The sequence below is a fragment of the Callorhinus ursinus genome, unplaced genomic scaffold (genome assembly GCF_003265705.2).
Source record: "Callorhinus ursinus isolate GAN/ISIS: 27379988/994484 unplaced genomic scaffold, GSC_fseal_2.0 scaffold10, whole genome shotgun sequence".
Classification (NCBI taxonomy): Eukaryota; Metazoa; Chordata; class Mammalia; order Carnivora; family Otariidae; genus Callorhinus; species Callorhinus ursinus.
This window is the reverse complement of record NW_027397072.1, coordinates 30,620,259-30,639,508: the sequence shown is the minus strand read 5'-3', so window position 1 is coordinate 30,639,508 and position 19,250 is coordinate 30,620,259. Positions and strand designations below refer to the sequence as shown.

Sequence of the window (19,250 nt, the reverse complement as noted above, 5' to 3'; positions counted from 1 at the left end):
CTTGAATTACATAATTTTTATAACTAGTTTTTAACCAAAGATAATTTCAGGATTCTGAATATCATAACTGGAGCATAAAAATCAAAGTGTGTTGCAAAACAGATGCATGTTGTGTTTTTCTGCAATCATTATAAAGTTAAGGGGTATTTTCTTCCATTAGCATTGTTGCAAGTAGTTTCTTTCTCCACTGGTATTGCTAATAGTTGCTATTTTAAATCCTCTGTGTACCACTAATTTAAGACAACTATGCTAGATTAAGTTGTTTCATACTAGTTTATTTAGGGGTTCCATTTTCACTCCTCAACAGATTTTATGTATCTCTCATATGCTTCTTCACTCATTAATTCATCCAGTTCTGAAGGATCACTGAGTGCTATCTTGATCAGCCAACCATCTTCATAACAAGATTTGTTGACAAGTCCTGGATTTTCTGCAAGAGCTTCATTAATTTCAGTTACTTCTCCTGATAGAGGAGAATAGAGTTCACTAGCAGCTTTCACACTTTCCAAAGCACCAAACTCATCTTGTTTGTTCAGTTTTGTCCCAACTTCAGGCAGACTACAGTAAACAACATCTCCTAGAGGTTCCTGTGCAAAATTGCTGATTCCCACTGTTCCAATACCATTTTCTGTTGTTATCCATTCATGTTTGTCTGTGAATTTACGCACGGAGAGCAGAGCGGAGCCCGTGCGCAGTGTCCGGAAGGCGCCCGCCCTCAGCCCCCAGGGCCGCGGCAGGTAGGGTGCGGCGGGCGCCAAGGCGACGCGCAGACTGCAGGCCACAGCCCGCACGCTCCGCACCGCTCGCAGCGCCATGTTCACAGACGTGCGGGGGTCGCGGTGCAAGGGACTCGGGCTGTTAGGACATTTTTAAATAATATTTTTAGGACTATTAGTTGTAAAATAGTAATGATTATGATAATTTGTTCAAAAAATGTATTAGAGTGTTTCTCTGTCATTTTATTTTATGAGTCTTATTTGTAAAAATGTAGAACAGGATTTTGTATTTTAACCTAATTTTAAATCTGTCTTATTCTGGGAATTTGATCCATTCATATATATTTCTTGAAGCGTAGTTTCTTTTTATTACTTACTGTCTTTTGTACTTGTTTTCTCTCTCTCTCTTTTTTTTTTTTTTTTTTTTGCATTTCCTTACATTTGCTAAATTGATCCAGTTTCTTTTAATGACCATCTGTCTCTCTCTTCCCACTTATATACCATCCCAGGTCCAGTGTTTTTGGTTGAATCTTCAAGTATCCTCCTGGAATTTTTTTGTTTGTTTGTTTCTCCTTAAATATTTTAAATACAACAAAATACAATTGCAATGAAAGGCAAGAGGTTCACTTGTGTGAAGATATACTGTGCTCTTGATTTGCCACCTCACATTGATACACCTAAAATTATTAAGCATATATGAATCCAGTAGCATTCAACTTACCAGCTTCATATTGGGAATGCAAATTGGGAAAAGAGACAAATTGATTTGGCATTAGGGCCTATCATTAGTTTATTAATAAGTTCCTTCACAGTTAGATAAGAGACAGTAAATCCATCAGAGGATTCTAGTCTACAGGCTTAGTTTGCCTTTGATTTCTTGGTAAAAGTTTCCAGCTGTGTAAAGCCCAAAATTCCCAAAAAGGTTAGAGACAAAAATCAAGTAAGCTTATCCCTTAAGGGATAAAGTGCTACACTGCTTTTTAAAAAATTCTATTTTCATAGTGGACTAGAAGAAAATTTTACCTAAAAAGTTGCTGCTTTATTTTTTTTTAATTTAATTTACTCTTTTTTAGAGAGAGCACAGAAGCAGGGGCAGGGTAAGGGCAAAGGGAGAGGGAGAGAGAATCTTAAGCAGGCTCCACGCTCAGTGTGGAGCCCAACACGGGGCTTGATCTCACAACCCTGAGTCATGAAATCAAGAGTTGGACGCTTAACACCTAGGTGCCCCTCTGCTTTCTTCTTTTATGTCAAAGAGCATGGTGGTAGTTTGCTTTCTTTTGTCTTCACCTTCTTCTCAGCCTTCTCTTGCTTTTAATTTCTTAAAGTCACACTCCAAGTGACCACTCTGCACTATTATTTTAATATGATAGGACATTTTACTAAAATTTGTATCAGTTACATTCCCTCAGTGCTACCATATATCTGCACAAGAAGAGTATAGTAGATTTTCTTAAGTTTGCCCTAATGTGTCTTCTGTTTTAAGAATCCTAACTCAAAAATTATACTTTACAGTCCTATTATTGGCTACATCTATTTAACTATAATCACCAGAGATTTATTTTTCAATAATATTTTCTTCTTTGTATCCTCAACTCCTGTCTTGAGGTCTTTGTTCTTTTTTACATTTTCATTGGATAGGAAAAATTCCTCCAACAATCATTAGCTTGAATGGTATGCTTTTTTAATCCTTGCATATCTAAAACATGGCTTTATTTTGCCTTCACATTTGAATGAATTTTAGTTGAGTATACTATTCCTGGCACACAGTTCTTTTCTTTCATCATTCATATATGTTTCAGGATTTTCTGTGTTCTGGTGTTGCACATAAGAGGCTAACGGTAGTCTTTTTTTAAAGTTAAATTTCAGTAAATATTAACATCTCAAATTTTAATCATTTATCTCTAAAAACTTTCAGTTATGTTCTTTAGGAAATTAAAGGCAATATATAAACCAATAATCAAAGCAACTGGTGTACAAATATTGTGTTTAAAGTTTCTCTGCAGTGTGGCTTTGAGTATCCAGAAATGAGACTTTAGTGATGAAATCATTTTCCTTTATACTATGCGTGCATTTCACACTTGGAAAAGACAATGGCTTATGTGATAAACTTCTGAATTAATAGATAGTTACAGACATCACAGCAATCTTTACTCTCCATCTTTTCATTGCTTTTGCTAGGAAACTTACCTGAAATATATATGTATGTCTGTAAGCTTACATTTTTGTTTGGCGGTGTGTAAGAATTTTCCTGTGAAGTTCATCAAATTCTATATAAGTTTATCTTCTTCTCTTTTTGGAACTAGTATTATTCATATATTAGATCTTGTCTTTTTTCCTCATTATTTTTATTTTTTGGTATTTTCACTCAATGTTATAGGATAATCTTCCATTTGATCCTGAAAATCATGATTTTGGTTTTTAGCAATAGCTATTGTTTTTCCAGTTTTCCATTGCATCTTTAATATAAGTCCTGGGTTTTTAAAAAAAAAAACACTTCTAGAATCTCCTTTGTGCTTTATATGGCCTAAAAAATTTTTATTACAGTTTTATTAAAGTGCTTTTTGTTCTGTACATTTATTTTTTATTATTTGTTTTTTAAAGTAATCTCTACACCCAGTGTGGAGCTTGAACTAACAGCCCTGAAATCAAGTGTTGATGCTCTACTGACTGAGCCAGCGAGACACCTCTATTTCTTACATTTAATCATTTTCTCCAGAATGTTTGTTCAAGTCTTCCTCCCTCAAGTTGCTATATCCCTATTATTTTTTGCTAGCTCTTGTCAGTAGATGTGGTTTCTGTACATATCTGTCCAAGTCAGGTTGCTGAGTTCTCTAGGATCATAGCAGATTGACAGGTAGTAGAAGTTGAGGTGTGGATTTTTTTTTTCCTCTGTTGGCAAGTTGAGATCTCTCTGTCCTCAGCCCAGTAGTATAGCTCTCCTTTTGAGCTGCCGGCAACAGAAATAAAAGGTAAGTTCTTCTACAACTGGATGTAGGTAGTTTAAAGGACTTAATTTTTTCTCAGTCCTGTGCTGATTACAATATGCTGCTCTGGGATTAGTTTTGGAAATGCTATTAGCCAGTAAGATTACTTTGTGCTTAGTAGGCATAAGTAGGGGCTCGAAATGGTTCAATGCACTTGAAGAGCTGATATGTGAATATCATTGCTATAGAAATGTATCTGAGTACAGAACATTGTCACAGTCATTGTTCTATTTCAGGCTCATTATTTAGCAAAACTCCACACTACAGGCAATAAAAATATATTTGATGTCCATAAGCATCCACTAAATCAAATGCTTATTACATAAGTCATGGTCTTTTGAATGTATGAGATAGATATACATTATAATAGAAGAAAATGAATTCATCATCGAAATTTTATTTGACACTCAAAGCCATGCTGCAGAGAAACTTAAACATAACACTTGTACATCAGTTGCTTTGGTTAAAGTATTTTTAGACCATTGATTAAAAATAAAGGTGTTAGGCCGCCACTCCTCCTCCAGTTCCAGCTGCTGCCGCCGCCGCTTCCTAGGCTGAGCCCACCTGCGGTCCCGGCGGCTCCAGGGGTGTTCACACTGCCCAGCTCCTGCCCGAGTCTGCCGCCGCCATAGCTGCCCCGGGCTCCCCGCCCTGCTGCCGAGATGGCGATGCGCTCCTGCCGAGAGAAGGCTCAGAAGCTGAACAAGCAGCACCAGCTCATCCTGTCCGAGCTGCTAAGGGAGGAGGACAAAAGTACTGCCCCGACTGAGAGACCAAAGGTCCTCCATGGGCTTCCTGGAATATTGGTGTATTTATTTGCATCACATGTGCTGGAATCCATAGAAATCTTGGGGTTCATATATCCAGGGTCAAGTCAGTCAACCTAGACCAGTGTACACCAGAACAGATATAGTGCATGCAAGATATGGGAAATACTAAAGCAAGACTACTCTATGAAGCCAATCTTCCAGAGAACTTTCGAAGACCACAGACAGATCAAGCAGTGGAATTTTTCATCAGAGATAAATATGAAAAGAAGAAATACTATGATAAAAATGCAATAGCTATTACAAATAAAGAAAAGGGGGAAAAAAAAAGGAAGAGAAAAAGAAAGAAAGGAGCCAGAAAAGCGTGCAAAACCTCTTACAACTGGAAAGCTGCAGAAGAAAGAAGATCAGCATTTGGAGCCCAAAAAAAGTACCAGCCCTAAAAAAGCTGCAGAGCCCACTGTTGATCTTTTAGGACTTGATGGCCCTGCTGAGGCACCAGTGACCAATGGGAACACAACCACGGTGCCATTCCTGAATGATGATCTGGACATCTTTGGACCAGTGATTTCTAATCCCTTCCCTGCAACAGTCATACCCCCAGCTCAGGGGATGCCCTCTATACCTGCAGCTGCCACTTTGTCTACAGTAATATCTGGAGATCTGGATCTGTTCACCGAGCAAGCTACAAAGTCAGAAGAGGTGGCAAAGAAACAACTCTCCAAAGACTCCATCTTATCTTTGTATGGTGCAGGAACCATTCAGCAGCAGAGTACTCCTGGTGTGTTTATGGGACCCACAGATATACCATTTACCTCACAAGCACCAACTGCCTTTCAAGGTTTTCCATCAGTGGGTGTGCCTGTGCGTACACCTGCAGCTCCTGGCCTTCTCGGAAATGTGATGGGACAGAGTGCAAGCATGATGGTGGGCATGCCCATGCCCAATGGGTTTATGGGAAATGCACAGACTAGTGTGATGCCACTTCCTCCAAATGTGGTTGGCCCCCAAGGAGGAATGGTGGGACAGATGGGTGCACCCCAGAGTAAGTTTGGCCTGCCGCAAGCTCAACAGCCCCAGTGGAACCTCTCACAGATGATTCAGCAAATGGCTGGCATGAGTATCAGTAGTACGAACCCAACAGTGGGTTTTGGCTAGCCCCCCAACACAACACCACCCCCCAGCAGGATGGTCTGGAAGCCTATCGGGTCAGACTCTCAGCACACAGCTGTGGAAGTGAAAACTGCAATGCAAGTTTCATCCAGAACTACCACCTGACATTCCTTGCTAAAACGCATCTAGTTCCCCTGTTTATTCATGTACATATACTTTTTTTCTTTCTCTCATTTGTCATATTAAGAATTATCTGACTGACCATGTTGGTTTGTACTGATTAAATTTGATGTGAAAAGCAGGTTGAGAAACCATTTTATGTCAAGGGCAGCTTTGCTCATTTCCTATGATTTCATAAACCACATTATTTGAGAAGCTCAGTCAACTTGCATTATCAGTTTTACTCTCAATAAAATTATAGCTCTAATATCTGCATTTAAGAGAAGTAGTTACCATGTTAGTAATACCTCTAACAGTATAAACCCCACCCCCAAATTAGCCAGTAATCCTTAGGAAGGTACTATATGATCAAATGTGTAATCATATAAATAGAATGTAAATATATCACTGAGCACTGTTTTCCATTGTATCGAAATTCTTTTATTTCATCATTCACTTCACTGTGCTGTTGTTATGATGTGCTTAATAGGGAACGTTGTTAGTGAAAGGAAGATAAACCTGGATGTTACTACAAAACTTAGTTTAATGAATGTTTAAAGAACTCAAATTTTACCTGCCTCTCCTGTAATTTGGATCTCTTCTTATGTACATAGTGCTAATAACATGAAGACCTTTCTCTGCACTATATGCAAACAGGGCAACTAAACAAAGCCACTTTCAATCCTTGAAGGTATGTCCAGGTTTATGACAGTAATTGTGTTTACATTTTATGGTGCCTAGTATTGACAAAATGTTATATCCCTATATTAAACAGATGAATCCATTAAAAAAATAAGGTGTTAATATTTACTAACATTTAAGTTAAAAAATCAATTCAGTATACTCAAATTATTCCTTACCACTAAATAAAATTATATTTCATTCCAGACATGGTCTCTTCATTCACTTGCTCTTATAGTGGATTCTAGTGGCCCAATGTATCGTGGATATGTGGAACCAACATTATCTCTAGTTCTTACCTTGCTGTTGACAGTCCCACCTTCACATACGGAAGTTCATCAATGTTTGGGTAGATGCCTGGGTGCCATAATAACTACTGTTGGCCCTGAGCTACAAGGTGAGTAAATTATCTTAAATAAAGGAACTAGACATTGCTATCTTTCAATTTCCTGAATGTCGCTATCATGTTGCTTAATGAAAACTTGTAATAGTAATAATTACTGATTACTATGTACTGAATGCTTCTTATTTACCAAAGGCCTACAACTCTGCTTTTTTTTTTTAAGATTTATTTTATTTATTTATTTGAGTGAGAGAGACAGAGAGAACACAAGCAGGGGGAGGGGGAGGCAGAGGGAGAAGCAGACTCCCTGCTGAGCAAGGAGCCCGACTCAACTTGGGGCTTGATCATGACCGGAGCCAAAGACAGGTGCTGGACAGACTGAGCCACCCAGACGCCCCTCAACTCAGCCTTTTTTTTTTTTTTAAGATTTTATTTATTTATTTGACAGAGAGAGAGAGAGCACAAGCAGGGAGAGTGGCAGGCAGAGGCAGAGGGAGAAGCAGGCTCCCCACTGAGCAGGGAGCCCGATGTGGGGCTCGATCCCAGGACCCCGGGATCATGACCCGAGCTGAAGGCAGATGCCTATCTGACTGAGCCACCCAGACACCCCATCAACTCTGCTTTTTATATATGCTATTTTATTTAATCCCTACAACATACCTATGACTGACTGTTATTTGAAGTTTTGAGCAGAGAAAGCCTTTCCTTTTTTTTTTTTTTTGAGAGAGCAAGAGAGTATGAGCTGGGAGGGGCAGAGGGAGAGAGAAAATCTTAAGCAGGCTCCACGCTCAACGCAGGGCTCAATCTCACAATCCTGAGATAATGACCTGAGCCGAAATCAAGAGTTGGAGACCTAACCAACTAAGCCACCAGGCACCCCCAGAGGAAACCTTTCTAAATTAAATTTTCCCTGGAGCTCCATGAAGACAAAGATGAAAAGTGGAGTTCCTTTGTCCTGGAGTACCATCCACTTGTCTTCATGGACTTATGCTTTACTGTTTTTTTGAATTCTAAAGATCAGGAACATAGTTTGAAAACCCACTCCCATAAGGGAGATAATATTATGTAATTTTTCTATGAGGAACCAAGCTCAGAGAAGATTAGTAACTTGCCAAAAGTTACTTAACTGAGTGGCAGAGTTATGATCCTGAGGCCCATATTCGAACCACACAATTCCACTGACATAATTTTACTAAAGGTTGAATGAAACACAGAAGGCAGAAAATTATTGTGAATTTATCCTGAATGTATCATCCATTTTCAGAGTTTTCCCTTTTCCCCCTATCATTTAGTAAATGCTTTCACTGGGTCAAGATTTTTATACACATTATCTCATTTAATTCTAACAGCATCCTGAGATAGGTGCATCTCTCCATTTGACAGATGAAACTCTGAGGCTGGGAGAGATTAAGAGCTTTTCCATGGTTTTGTATTGCTTGTGAGTGGTTGGAGCCAGAGATGAAGCCCAGATCAATTTCCTTTGCATGCATTCTTAACCACTATGCTGTGTTGTCTCCATCTGGACAGATATTTTTAAAAAACAAGACAAAAATGAAAAAATCTTAATGAAGAATGCTAGGAATTGGAAAATACGTGATTTAGACATGTCTTTTTCTTGCACTCAGTGTCCTCTTTGAGAAAGTTGGTAATTTTTTCTTCCAGTGTTATCATAAGGATATGGACAGGATAAATATGTGCCTGATTAAACATAGGTATTTACCAAGTGTTTTCTGATGCAGTGATGATGAGGCAATATTTATTTCAAACTAGAATGTGTCTCTATATGACTATGATTTCTTTGGCATTATATGTATATAAATTACATTGGCAAAATTTTTAAAGCACTTATATTAGGCAATTAAGATGTTTTTACACAGTAATATAATACTATTATTATTTTTCCTGACTATCTCTGTAAAGTTTTCATTAATCTAATTCTTAGGAAAATAGGATTTGGAGTTATTAAATAATATAGTGATCATATTGGTTGGACAGAGAATGAGGAATCTTCTGGCTCTTTCAAGTAAAACAGTGATGGGTTTAAAGGACAGTATAGTTTCCTAGGGGATTTCTATAAACCTAGCTAAATCTAGGAGGGATATCTTATTGTCATCCATATACAGTCATGTTTCAAAGTCATTTCTGTGGACTTTGCAGACTTCTTGTCTTCAAAACAATCTGAATAGTGATCAGAAAGGGGTTATTTAGAAGACGATTGTTTTGGGTAGTACTAATAATAGCATTTTGCATTTTCTTTGATTTTGCTACCAGGGAATGGAGCAACAATTTCCACCATTCGTTCTTCTTGTTTGGTGGGTTGTGCAATAACCCAGGACCATTCAGATTCTCTGGTTCAGGCAGCTGCCATATCTTGCCTTCAGCAGCTACACATGTTTGCACCACGACATGTCAATCTCTCTAGTCTTGTTCCGAGCTTGTGTGTAAGTATAAAACTGTTTCATTCATTGATTTATTTAGGGAGCCCCAAATTTGTTCCCCAAAAGATTAAACTAGATCAAAACAAAAAGTGTAAGCTTTCTGGATTGTGCATTCTAGAGTTTCACCTTCAATAGTCATTTTATAACTGTTCATTTTATTTACTGATTTCCTTTTTCACCATTTAAGAAATATATTTTTTTAAGATTTTATTTATTTATTTGACAGAGAGAGAGAGAGATCACAAGCAGGCAGACAGGCAGGCAGAGGGAGAGGAAGAAGCAGGCTCCCTGCTGAGCACAGAGCCGGACATGGGGCTAGATCCCAGGACCCTAGGATCATGACCCGAGCCGAAGGCAGCCGCTTAACAGACTGAGCCACCCAGGCACCCCCATTTAAGAAATATTTTGATGAACTGTTTATTTCTTGGCTAAGAATGCATCATATTTTTAGTCTTTCCCATTCAGAATTTTATGTCCTGAAGTTTGATTGATAACTTCTGAAGGTCTGTTGCTATCATCATAGTCATTAATTTGTTCACTTAGTAAGTACTTATTGAGAGTCAGCTACATGTCACATAGCATGCAAAGTCCTGGGAATACATTTGTAGATGAGACAAGATGAAGCTTCTGCCATACTGAAATCTGTAGTTTACAAGGGAACATGGTCAATAATAATTATTTACAAATAAGATAAGTGGGGGCGCCTGGGTGGCTCGGTCATTAAGCGTCTGCCTTCGGCTCAGATCATGATCCCAGGGTCCTGGGATCGAGCCCCGCGTTGGGCTCCCTGCTCAGCGGGAAGCCTGCTTCTCCCTCTCCCTCTCCCCCTGCTTGTGTTCCCTCTCTCACTGTGTCTCTCTCTGTCAAATAAATAAATAAAAATCTTTAATTAAAAAAAACACAAAAAACAAATAAGATAAGTGCTAGAAGAGGCTATAGGAAAACACATAACAGGGGAGCCTGGTAGAATCCAGGCATTCAGAAAAGATTTACCTGAAAAAATGATACTGAAGGTGTGATCTGCAGGACAAATAGGAGTTAGTTCAGGAGAAAGCATAATATTGCAGTAGACAGCATTTATTTTTAGGGAGATGGAAACATATATGAAAGGCCCCCAAATGGGAAGGAATGTGACACATTTGAGAAACTGTTTAGTTGGTGTGGTTAAGGCTAAGAGAGAAGGGGTGGGTGGGGCCTGGGCATGGAATGAGGCTGGACACTTAGCCAGGTGAGAGATCATGCAGACTTTCTAGATGTATTAAACTTTGGACTTTGAGAATTCTGGTGCTCTGGGAGGGAGATGATAATGACTTGCTCTATATTGGCAGCAATTTGAATAGGGAAAAATAAATAGAATTGAGTGATATTTAGGAGGAAGAATCAGTGGGGACACCTGGGTGGCTCAGTCAGTTAACTGTCGGTCTTCAGCTCAGGTCATGATCCCACAGTTCCAGGATCAAGTTCCTTGCTTAGCAGGGTGTCTGCTTCTCCCTCTCCCTCTGCCCCTCCCCCTCCACTTGTGCTCTGTCTCTCGCTTTCTTTCTCTCTCAAATAAATAAAATCTTAAAAAAAAAAGAGGTAGAATCAGTAGAATCTGTTGATTAATTGGCCATAAGGAAAAGAGGGAAAGATGTAATCCACGTTCTGCCTTGAACATAGTAATATAATTTCCTAAGATTGGTAACATTGGAATAGGAGGAAGTTGGGAAGAGTGGATATAATTAATTCAGTTTTAGGTAATTGGTTAGTTTCATGGCTAGAGCTCAGAAAAGAGAAATTTGGTTGGAAACAAATTTGAGAGGCGTAAGAATTTAGATGGGAAATAAAGACAGGAGTAGTTAAGATCAGCAGGGAGAGAATGCTGAATGAGGAACCCAGCCTATAAAAGGAAAAGAAAAAGAATCAGGAAAACTATGAAGCAATCTGAAAGATTAAAGGAAAAATAGAGTTTGTAGTGTTCACAGAAGCCAAGTGGAGTAGTGGAGTGGTCAGCTGTATCACATATTTGTTGAGAGATCAAGATGAGAGCCATAATGTGCCCTTTGACTTTTGTCACATGATGTCTTTAGCAAGAGTTCATCTAGCAGAGTGGTTACAATGGAAGCCCAAATACATTGGGCTATGAATAGAAACTTCATTCTGAAGTTGACCTGATAGGAGAGGACTGAGGGCCTCTAGGAGGTCAAAGGAGTGATGGAGTCAGGCAAGACTTTTTCTCCTACAGTAGTGAGAAGTGAGGGCTGAAATGCTGAGGAGATGGAACCAGTAGGGTGGGAGAGTTTAAATTGTGGGGCAGAGAGTGGGTAATCATCCAGGGTTTCTGATGGGATGGAGTTTCCAGGGCACAAGTAAGAGAATGTCTCTCCCAGTGCAACATGAAGAAAAGAGGAGAGGATGAGTGTAGGTAGAGGTGGAGGTTTTTGTGTTTGGTGGCTGGAAGTTGGGGGAGGTATGATCTAATGACGTACTTTCTTGATCAAGTAAAAGGGAAGATAAGTTTTATGAGTGAGGGAGCAAAGAAGAGGGCAAGAAGTTTGAGAAGAGTGGAGTGTGGGAGATTGGACTAACTGGAGAAACAGAAGATTCTGTGGTGGTATTGAGGGCTCAGCAGAGGGTAGTGACCCTTTTTTGGCTCCGTTGTGTGATTCATGATGGTAGCAGTTCACCTTGTAAGATTTTTCTTCAGCACCTATAACCAACCATTGAGCAGCCAGATACTTTGATATATTCATAGTTGGACTTTGGCCAAGCAGATTCACTTAAATGATAGCAGGATGAAGGAAATAAAGATGTTAACAAGATAGTGCTAAAATAGTAATGCATTATGAGGTCTCATTTGGATAAAGGAGGAAGGAAAAGACAGCAGGAGGCCGATATATAGGGAGAAAGAAAGATAGATGTGACCATGGGAGGATGTTGCTAACATAAAAGGAGGAGAAGGTTATTGAGGATGAGATGAAGGAACGGAAAGGCCAACATATTAGATGTTAGATCTGATGTGGTATATTTAACTTATGCAACAAGATTTTCTCTTGTTTCACCATAGACCAGGGGGAACTGAACCAATCCTAGACCAAAGAATCTGAGTGTGCTGCAGGGCAGAAACCAGATGCACATGAATTGTGTACAGGAAACATTCACAAAGACAATAGCTGATGAATAGTTTACACCTGATTGCATTCTGCAGAAAGATATGTAGCATCCTGCCAAAAACCATGGTCTTATGTCTAACCTCTGAAGGCATTGATGACATCTCTTGAGCAAGGTGGCTCTACATGAATGAGCAAGCTGTTACATGATACAGCTTAGGTAACTGTGACAAACATAATGAAAACACAGACACACACTCTTTAGCTTGTCTTGTTCCTCGCTGCATTTTTTTTTTTTCTCCTTTAAGTATAGTATGGACGTTGACCTTATGAGATGGAACACATTTAAGAGGATCTGGTAAAGTAATAATGTGAATTTCCTTATCTCAGTGGAGGTTATCAATAAACCATAGGCTACGCAATGAGCTTTCTGTGTATTAACACGAGATAATGCCTCAAAACTGATTTCCTTAGCAAAACACCAAGGGTTTTATTACAAGGCATGTTGGAGACCTTTCCTGAACCGTCTCCAAAAGGCTAAGTAGTGAGATTACAGGTAGCTGGTTGGTAGGAGATGATATGGCAGGATAGAGATGAGAAAATGGGCCATTCAAGGGGTCATCTGGTTTCCACATTGCTGAAAGCCCCCGTGTGGTCTCTGTTACCAGTTCTTTTGACACTGAAAAATAGTCCACACATGGGTTCATCCAAATTAGAAATCAGTTCAGATTCTTATAAATTTTGTTTTCATTTCTGCTCAATCATTTCCATCAGAAATGGCAATGTTATGTGATACCACGTGTAATACCTAACACAAATGAAATGTGATTTTTTTTTCAGCAAATATATTGAGAGTTGAGTTTCACCATAGTAATCTTTAAATGGTATAGAAGTATTAAAATTTGTATGATGTTAGAACTATTCAAAATGTGTCTTTGAAAGGAAAACCACCACTCTGAATTATTGTTATTTCCCTCTTGGCAAGCAACTGCTTTTTTTTTTTTTTTTTTTGAGAGAGAAAGAGATGTGTGCGTGTGCATGCATGTGCATGCACAAGCATGAGTAGGGCAAGGGAGAGGTAGAGAGAGAATCTTAAGCAGGCTCCATGCCCATTAACCCTGAGATCATGAGCTGAGCTGAAATCAAGAGTCAAGACACTTAACTGACCAAGCACTCTAGGTGCCCCAGCAATTGCTTTTTATACCATGTGACCACAGTTATGCGTTCTTCTGTCCTGACAGAAGTATTCCACACATAGGCACTTAGGTCATCTGGGATAATTGTAGGAAATGTCAGTGAGAGAAAGACTTGAGCTGAATGCCCAGGTCATCACTGTCAGAGCTGGGGGGTCTAATTGTCTGGAATATGTATATGGTGGGCACAACAAGGGATAGCAAGGTGACATACAGTGTAAAATAACAGGCATTTTTTTAAAAAGATTTTATTTATTTATTTGACAGAGAGAAAGACAGTGAGAGCAGGAACACAAGCAGGGGGAGTGGGAGAGGGAGAAGCAGGCTTCCTGCTGAGCAGGGAACCCTATGTGGGGCTCGATCCCAGGACTCTGGGATCATGACCTGAGCAGAAGGCAGACGCTTAATGACTGAGCCACCCAGGGGCCCAATAACAGGCATTTTTATAGGAAGGTGGAGGTCTACTGTGGGAGCAAGGAACACATTGTTCCTGAGGTTTGTGGATTCTAAGAAAAACAAAGAAGCTTCTTTGGAAAATAATTTGACATAACCTAAAGTAGTTGAATATATGCATATGCTGTGACCCAGAAACTTCACTCTTAAGTAAACACCTGACAGAAATACATGTGCATATATGCCAAAATACATGTACAGGAATGTTCACTGCTGGGTTATTCATAATAGCCAAAACACAGAAATGACCTGTCTACCAGTCAGCAGTGGATAAAGAGTGATACAATTATTCAACAGAATACTACACAGCAATGAAAATGAACTGTGAAATGTAATCACACTGGTGAATCGCACAGACAAATCGCCAGACACAGAAGAGAGCACACTACATGGTTCCATCTGTATAAGGTTCAAGAACAGGCTAACTGAAACTATAATGATGGATGTCACCATAGACTGTGATTATCTCCAAGGGGCTAGAAGGGACCATGAGGAAGCCACATATTTTTATCAAATTTAATGTTTTATTCTTTATTTTGTGGCTTTTACCAAAAGGTGTCAGGGGAAAGTTGTCAAACAAATATGTCTTTACTTTTACCTGGTTTATAGTGACTGTAAGACACCATCAATGGTAACTCTTACATCTCTAATATTAGAGATGTTAAAATGGAAAAAAATATGCCTCAGAATCATTAAAATGGAGTTTTTGAAAAGACTTGGTAAATAAAAAGCTTTTTTTCTCTTTGTCTCTGCCAGTCAATATTTGTTGAGTGTATTTTCTCATCTACAATTCTTTTTTTTGTTTTTTTTTTTAGATTAAAAAAAAATTTTTTAAGTAAACTCTATGCCCAACATGGGGCTTGAACTCATGACCCCAGGATCAAGAGTTGCATGTTCCACCTACTGAGCCAGTCAGGCACTGCTCTTAGCTACAATTCTATTTAGTTGCAACTAAATTAAATTTGTTTGGTGTTCTGCTTTATATATATTTGGTCATTTGATTCTTACCACAATTATATAAGATAGAGCAGATATCGTCCTCATTGTACACATAAAAAGTCAAAAACTCTGAGCAACTGACTTGTTCTTCCCATCTCATATGACCATTTCTAGTTATAGGATATTTGAAAGTTCCAAAATGTCTTCATTTTAAGGAATGAAGTGAATAAAACATTTTATTGAAAAAAAAAGTCAGGGGGCGCCTGGGTGGCTCAGTCGTTAAGCGTCTGCCTTCGGCTCAGGTCATGATCCCAGGGTCCTGGGATCGAGCCCCACATCGGGCTCCCTGCTCGGCGGGGAGCCTGCTTCTCCCTCTCCCACTCCCCCTGCTTGTGTTCCATCTCTCGCTGTCTCTCTCTCTGTCAAATAAATAAAATCTTTAAAAAAATAAGTAAATAAAGTCAGGTTTTCTCCCCTCAATTATACACACACACACACACATATATATATTTATTTTATACTTGGTATAAATTTTATGCAAATATATCTTGAATTACAAATGCTATGTTGGTAGTATAAAAATACACTATCTAGCATTGTGAAGAGGTGGTGTATTCCATATAATTATTCCCCCCGTCCACTATTTCTGGATGAGATTTTTTTTCTAAATATATTACTTATCTCCTTACTTAAAAAGCAAGCACATGGAACATAATTTAATATTTTCTTGATGAGTCAGATTTATAGTAATATAGTAATAATGATATTATAATAATATAGTAATAATGGTAATAGCTAATATATAATGAGCAAGTACCATGTCTCTATCACTGTTCTAAGGAAAATACTTGTATTAACTTATTTTATTTTCACTGTATTCCACATTTTGCATATGAGCAAATAAGGTACAGAGAGGTTGTCTTGTCTAAGGTCACATAACTTGTCTAAGGTCACACAGGAGTCAGTAACAAGCAAGACTCAAATCCAGTCTAGCAACCAGAGCCTGAGCTCTTAATCATTATGTTGTGCTGTGTCTTTACTTTCCTTCATGTATTAAAGTGTACTACATTGATTTTTTTCAGGAACTTTTGAGATTAAAAACAGTTCTATCCCAAAAGGGCCCATTTTAGAATTCTTTCCAGGTGTTTATGTTTGCTTGATTTTATTTTATTTTAATAAATACCCTTCTTTTCCTTCAATTTTTGCTGTGTGCTCTGCCTCCTAACTTTTCATTGACTACATGTAATCTCCATGCACTTAAAAAATTTAGATGACAACATTCAGTAGGACCATGGGTCAAATAAGATATGCAAGAGATTCTTCTGGATTTTCATGGAAGTATATCATATCATCTTTAGCGACCAGGTCTTGAGACAGTTATTTTGGCCACTAAAATATTCTTTATATACTTTATTGGTATTATTTTTCCAAAAGTCCTTTATTTGACTATATATTTAACAGCTGATGTTGTTAAATGAAGAGCCTCTTCACGAGTAAGGTGTTAATACATATTCATTAGGCAAATGAGATTGCAGTTTTTTAAAGAAAATTGTCTAATATGTTATGGTTTCCAGGTTCACTTATGTAGTTCCCATTTGCTACTTCGCCGAGCAGCTGTGGCTTGTCTCCGGCAGCTTGCACAAAGAGAAGCAGCTGAAGTATGTGAATATGCCATGAGTCTAGCGAAAAATGCAGGTGACAAGGAAAACCCTGGGACTCGTAAGTTACTTTATTAGTCAATATTCTTTTTGTTTAAATACTTCAACATTTCAAATGAATATTACTCTTTAAAGAACATTTTTGCTTTCAAGTATGGTCAGTCTTCTTATTCTTTTAAGTTAAATATAAAACCATCATCATTTTAAAAATTCCAGTATCGGGGCACCTGGGTGGCTCAGTCGTTAAGCGTCTGCCTTCAGCTCAGATCAGGATCCCAGGGTCCTGGGATCGAGCCCCGCATCGGGCTCCCTGCTCAGCAGGAAGCCTGCTTCTCTCTCTCCCACTCCCCCTGCTTGTGTTCCCTCTCTCACTGTGTCTCTCTCTGTCAAAAAAAAAATAAAATATTTAAAAAATAAATAAAATAAAAATTCTAGTATCATTTTCTTGGTAATTTTACACTTTTTAAGGTTTGGAGCTAAAAAAAAAAAGGAAATAGCGTTTAGTGTCAAGGCACTTGTGCCATCCCTTCAGGGTGATTTAGTTATGTAATGGATAACTAACTCTAAGGATATTGCTTTGTATCACTAATAGACTTGTGGAAAGAGAAGTGACCTATTTTGGGGGTACCTGAAAGCTTCCAGTCTCTGATACTAGTTGACCCTTTGTGATGTAACATTTCCTCAAGAAGGGAAAGCTAGAGTAACCAATAAAAGAAATGTCAGTAGGTATTTGGGTAGCAAAAGATAGATCTTTGCTTTCTTCAGTTCTTTCTGCTTTTGGGGGGATTTTAAGTATACCTTGAATTTCATAGCTCGCCTTTTGGTCTCTAGGGATAGGTTGCTTGGGAGCTTTTTCAGAGCTTAACTGACAGATATTTCCCCTATTGTGAGAGAAAATTTTTACTCATAAGAGCTTTCTAATGCATAGAAGTTGCTTGGGTAGTAAGAAGCAAGATACTAAAATAACTTCAATTTTAGGGTAGTATAAGAGCTCTGTTAACAAATATACTGTATTGCAGAATGTGAAAGAAGTTATTTATACAGTAAATACTATTGCTTTTTAGAGAGAAAACATAGCACCAAAAATAATTATAGAATTCTCCTGAGTACATACAATATTTTAAAGCTTATACTCATCAGTCACCATAATCAAAATTGAGAGACAAACTAAGAGGGGAGGTACTTGTAAAATATATTTATTAATTTATTTTATTTATTGAAATGTGCATGTTTACATTTTAATGTTTTTAAAACTTAGTGTGTTGGCGGTCCTAAGACCACCCCGAGGTTTGATGATGCACTAGAAGGACTTAGCATATAGTCATGCTTACGGCTATGATTTATTACAGCAACTGGATACAAAGCAAAATTTGCAGAGGGAAAAGGCACTTGGTGTGAAGTCTGGAGCAAACCAGGCGCAGGTTTCCAAGAGCCCACGCCATGAAGTCACACAGGACCTGCTTGACTCCCCAGAAATGAGTCTTGACAACATATGAAATGTCTACCATGGAACCTTGTCAGGGGCTCGGTGCCCAAGGTTTTTATTGGGCTCTGGTTGACTAGGCATGGTCTGCCTGACATGTTCCAAAAGTCCAGACTTTCAAAGGCAAGCAGGTGTTCAGCATAAACCATACCGTTTGTACAAACAATTTAGGCGTAGTGAGCCACTTTGACCAGGAAATGGTGGGAACCCTCCTGAAACCCAGTTCACCAGGATGCTAGCTGAGGGCTAATCTGAATTTTAGGCCTTTACTAAGTCGTCTCAGGCCTGCTATGTTAACTCTCTTCTGCATCTATAGAAAATCATGAGAGCATAAGAAACATGTTTTATCAAAGAAGAAATGTCAACATATGAAATATTTTCAACCTCCACTGATTAAATAATTACAAGTCAATACAATCATAAGATAGCATTTTTCTTCTATAAAACTGACCAAATTAAAAATAATGATTATAACCAGCACTGAGAGAGGTATGAATAAAAGAAAAATGTCTTATAGTACTGGTAGAAAGAAATGTAAAGTCATAACAAATTTTCTGGATTTGTCAGTATTTTTTGTCAGCTTACCCTTGACCTAGTGATTCCCCTTTTAGGAATTTATCCTCAGTGATCAATCAATGTTCTCTCTCTCTCTTTTTTTTTTTTATAGAGAGAGGGAGAAAGGGGCAGGGAGGGGTGGAGGGAGAGGGAGAGAGAGAATCTTAAGCAGGCTCCATGCCCAGCACAGAGCCTGTCATGGGGCTCAATCTCACGATCCCCGAGATCATGACCTGAGCCAAAATCAAAAGTGGGGTGCTTAATTGACTGAGCCACCAGGCACCCTCAAGGTTCTCTTAATTCAGTGGTTTGCTATGTAGCTATGAAAATTCATGTTGTAGAAGTATAATTCCTGATATGGGAACATAGTCACTATCAGCTGCTAAGTGAAAAATAGTTCTCTATGCCTAATTTCTCACTAATGTTCTCTTTCCTTGGAACCAAAGCTTTTGACTCTTACTACTATCTGAGCTCCCCTCACTGCGGCTATTTTCTGCACACTTGCTCTTATTTTGTCTTTGGAGTGACTCAACTAAAAGAGCCACTTTCAGTTTACATCCCTTTGTTTCACTGTCTTCAAGGTTCAAAGGGCTTCAGTTTTCAGAGCCTCCTAGTATTCCTTCTTAAGGTTGCTAGTTGTACAACTTCTGTTTCTAAGAACAAAAAGATTTTCGGATAA

General features: G+C 38.6%; 2 protein-coding genes and 1 pseudogene across 5 annotated transcripts in view; 2 read left to right on the top strand and 1 right to left on the bottom strand.

Annotated features, from left to right (window-relative positions):
* HEATR5B (HEAT repeat containing 5B) overlaps positions 1-19,250 on the top strand; it is a 112,659-nt gene that overhangs the window by 44,880 nt on the left and 48,529 nt on the right. For all 4 annotated transcript variants that reach the window (XM_025868047.2, XM_025868048.2, XM_025868049.2 and 1 more), the window contains 3 exons: positions 6,628-6,817; positions 9,035-9,204; positions 16,450-16,594. In XM_025868047.2, the coding sequence (XP_025723832.1) occupies positions 6,628-6,817; positions 9,035-9,204; positions 16,450-16,594 (505 nt within the window). The remainder of the gene's footprint in view (positions 1-6,627; positions 6,818-9,034; positions 9,205-16,449; positions 16,595-19,250) is intronic.
* On the bottom strand, positions 42-815 carry LOC112820947 (glycine cleavage system H protein, mitochondrial-like). The gene has a single exon (XM_025868050.2). It carries the CDS (start codon positions 813-815, stop codon positions 294-296), a length of 522 nt encoding a protein of 173 aa, XP_025723835.1. The 3' UTR covers positions 42-293.
* LOC112820946 (stromal membrane-associated protein 1 pseudogene) lies at positions 4,197-6,517 on the top strand (annotated as a pseudogene).

Bases quoted from the DNA above. Each gene is read 5' to 3' on its own strand.
- LOC112820947 (XM_025868050.2), bottom strand. From the start codon at position 815: ATGGCGCTGCGAGCGGTGCGGAGCGTGCGGGCTGTGGCCTGCAGTCTG.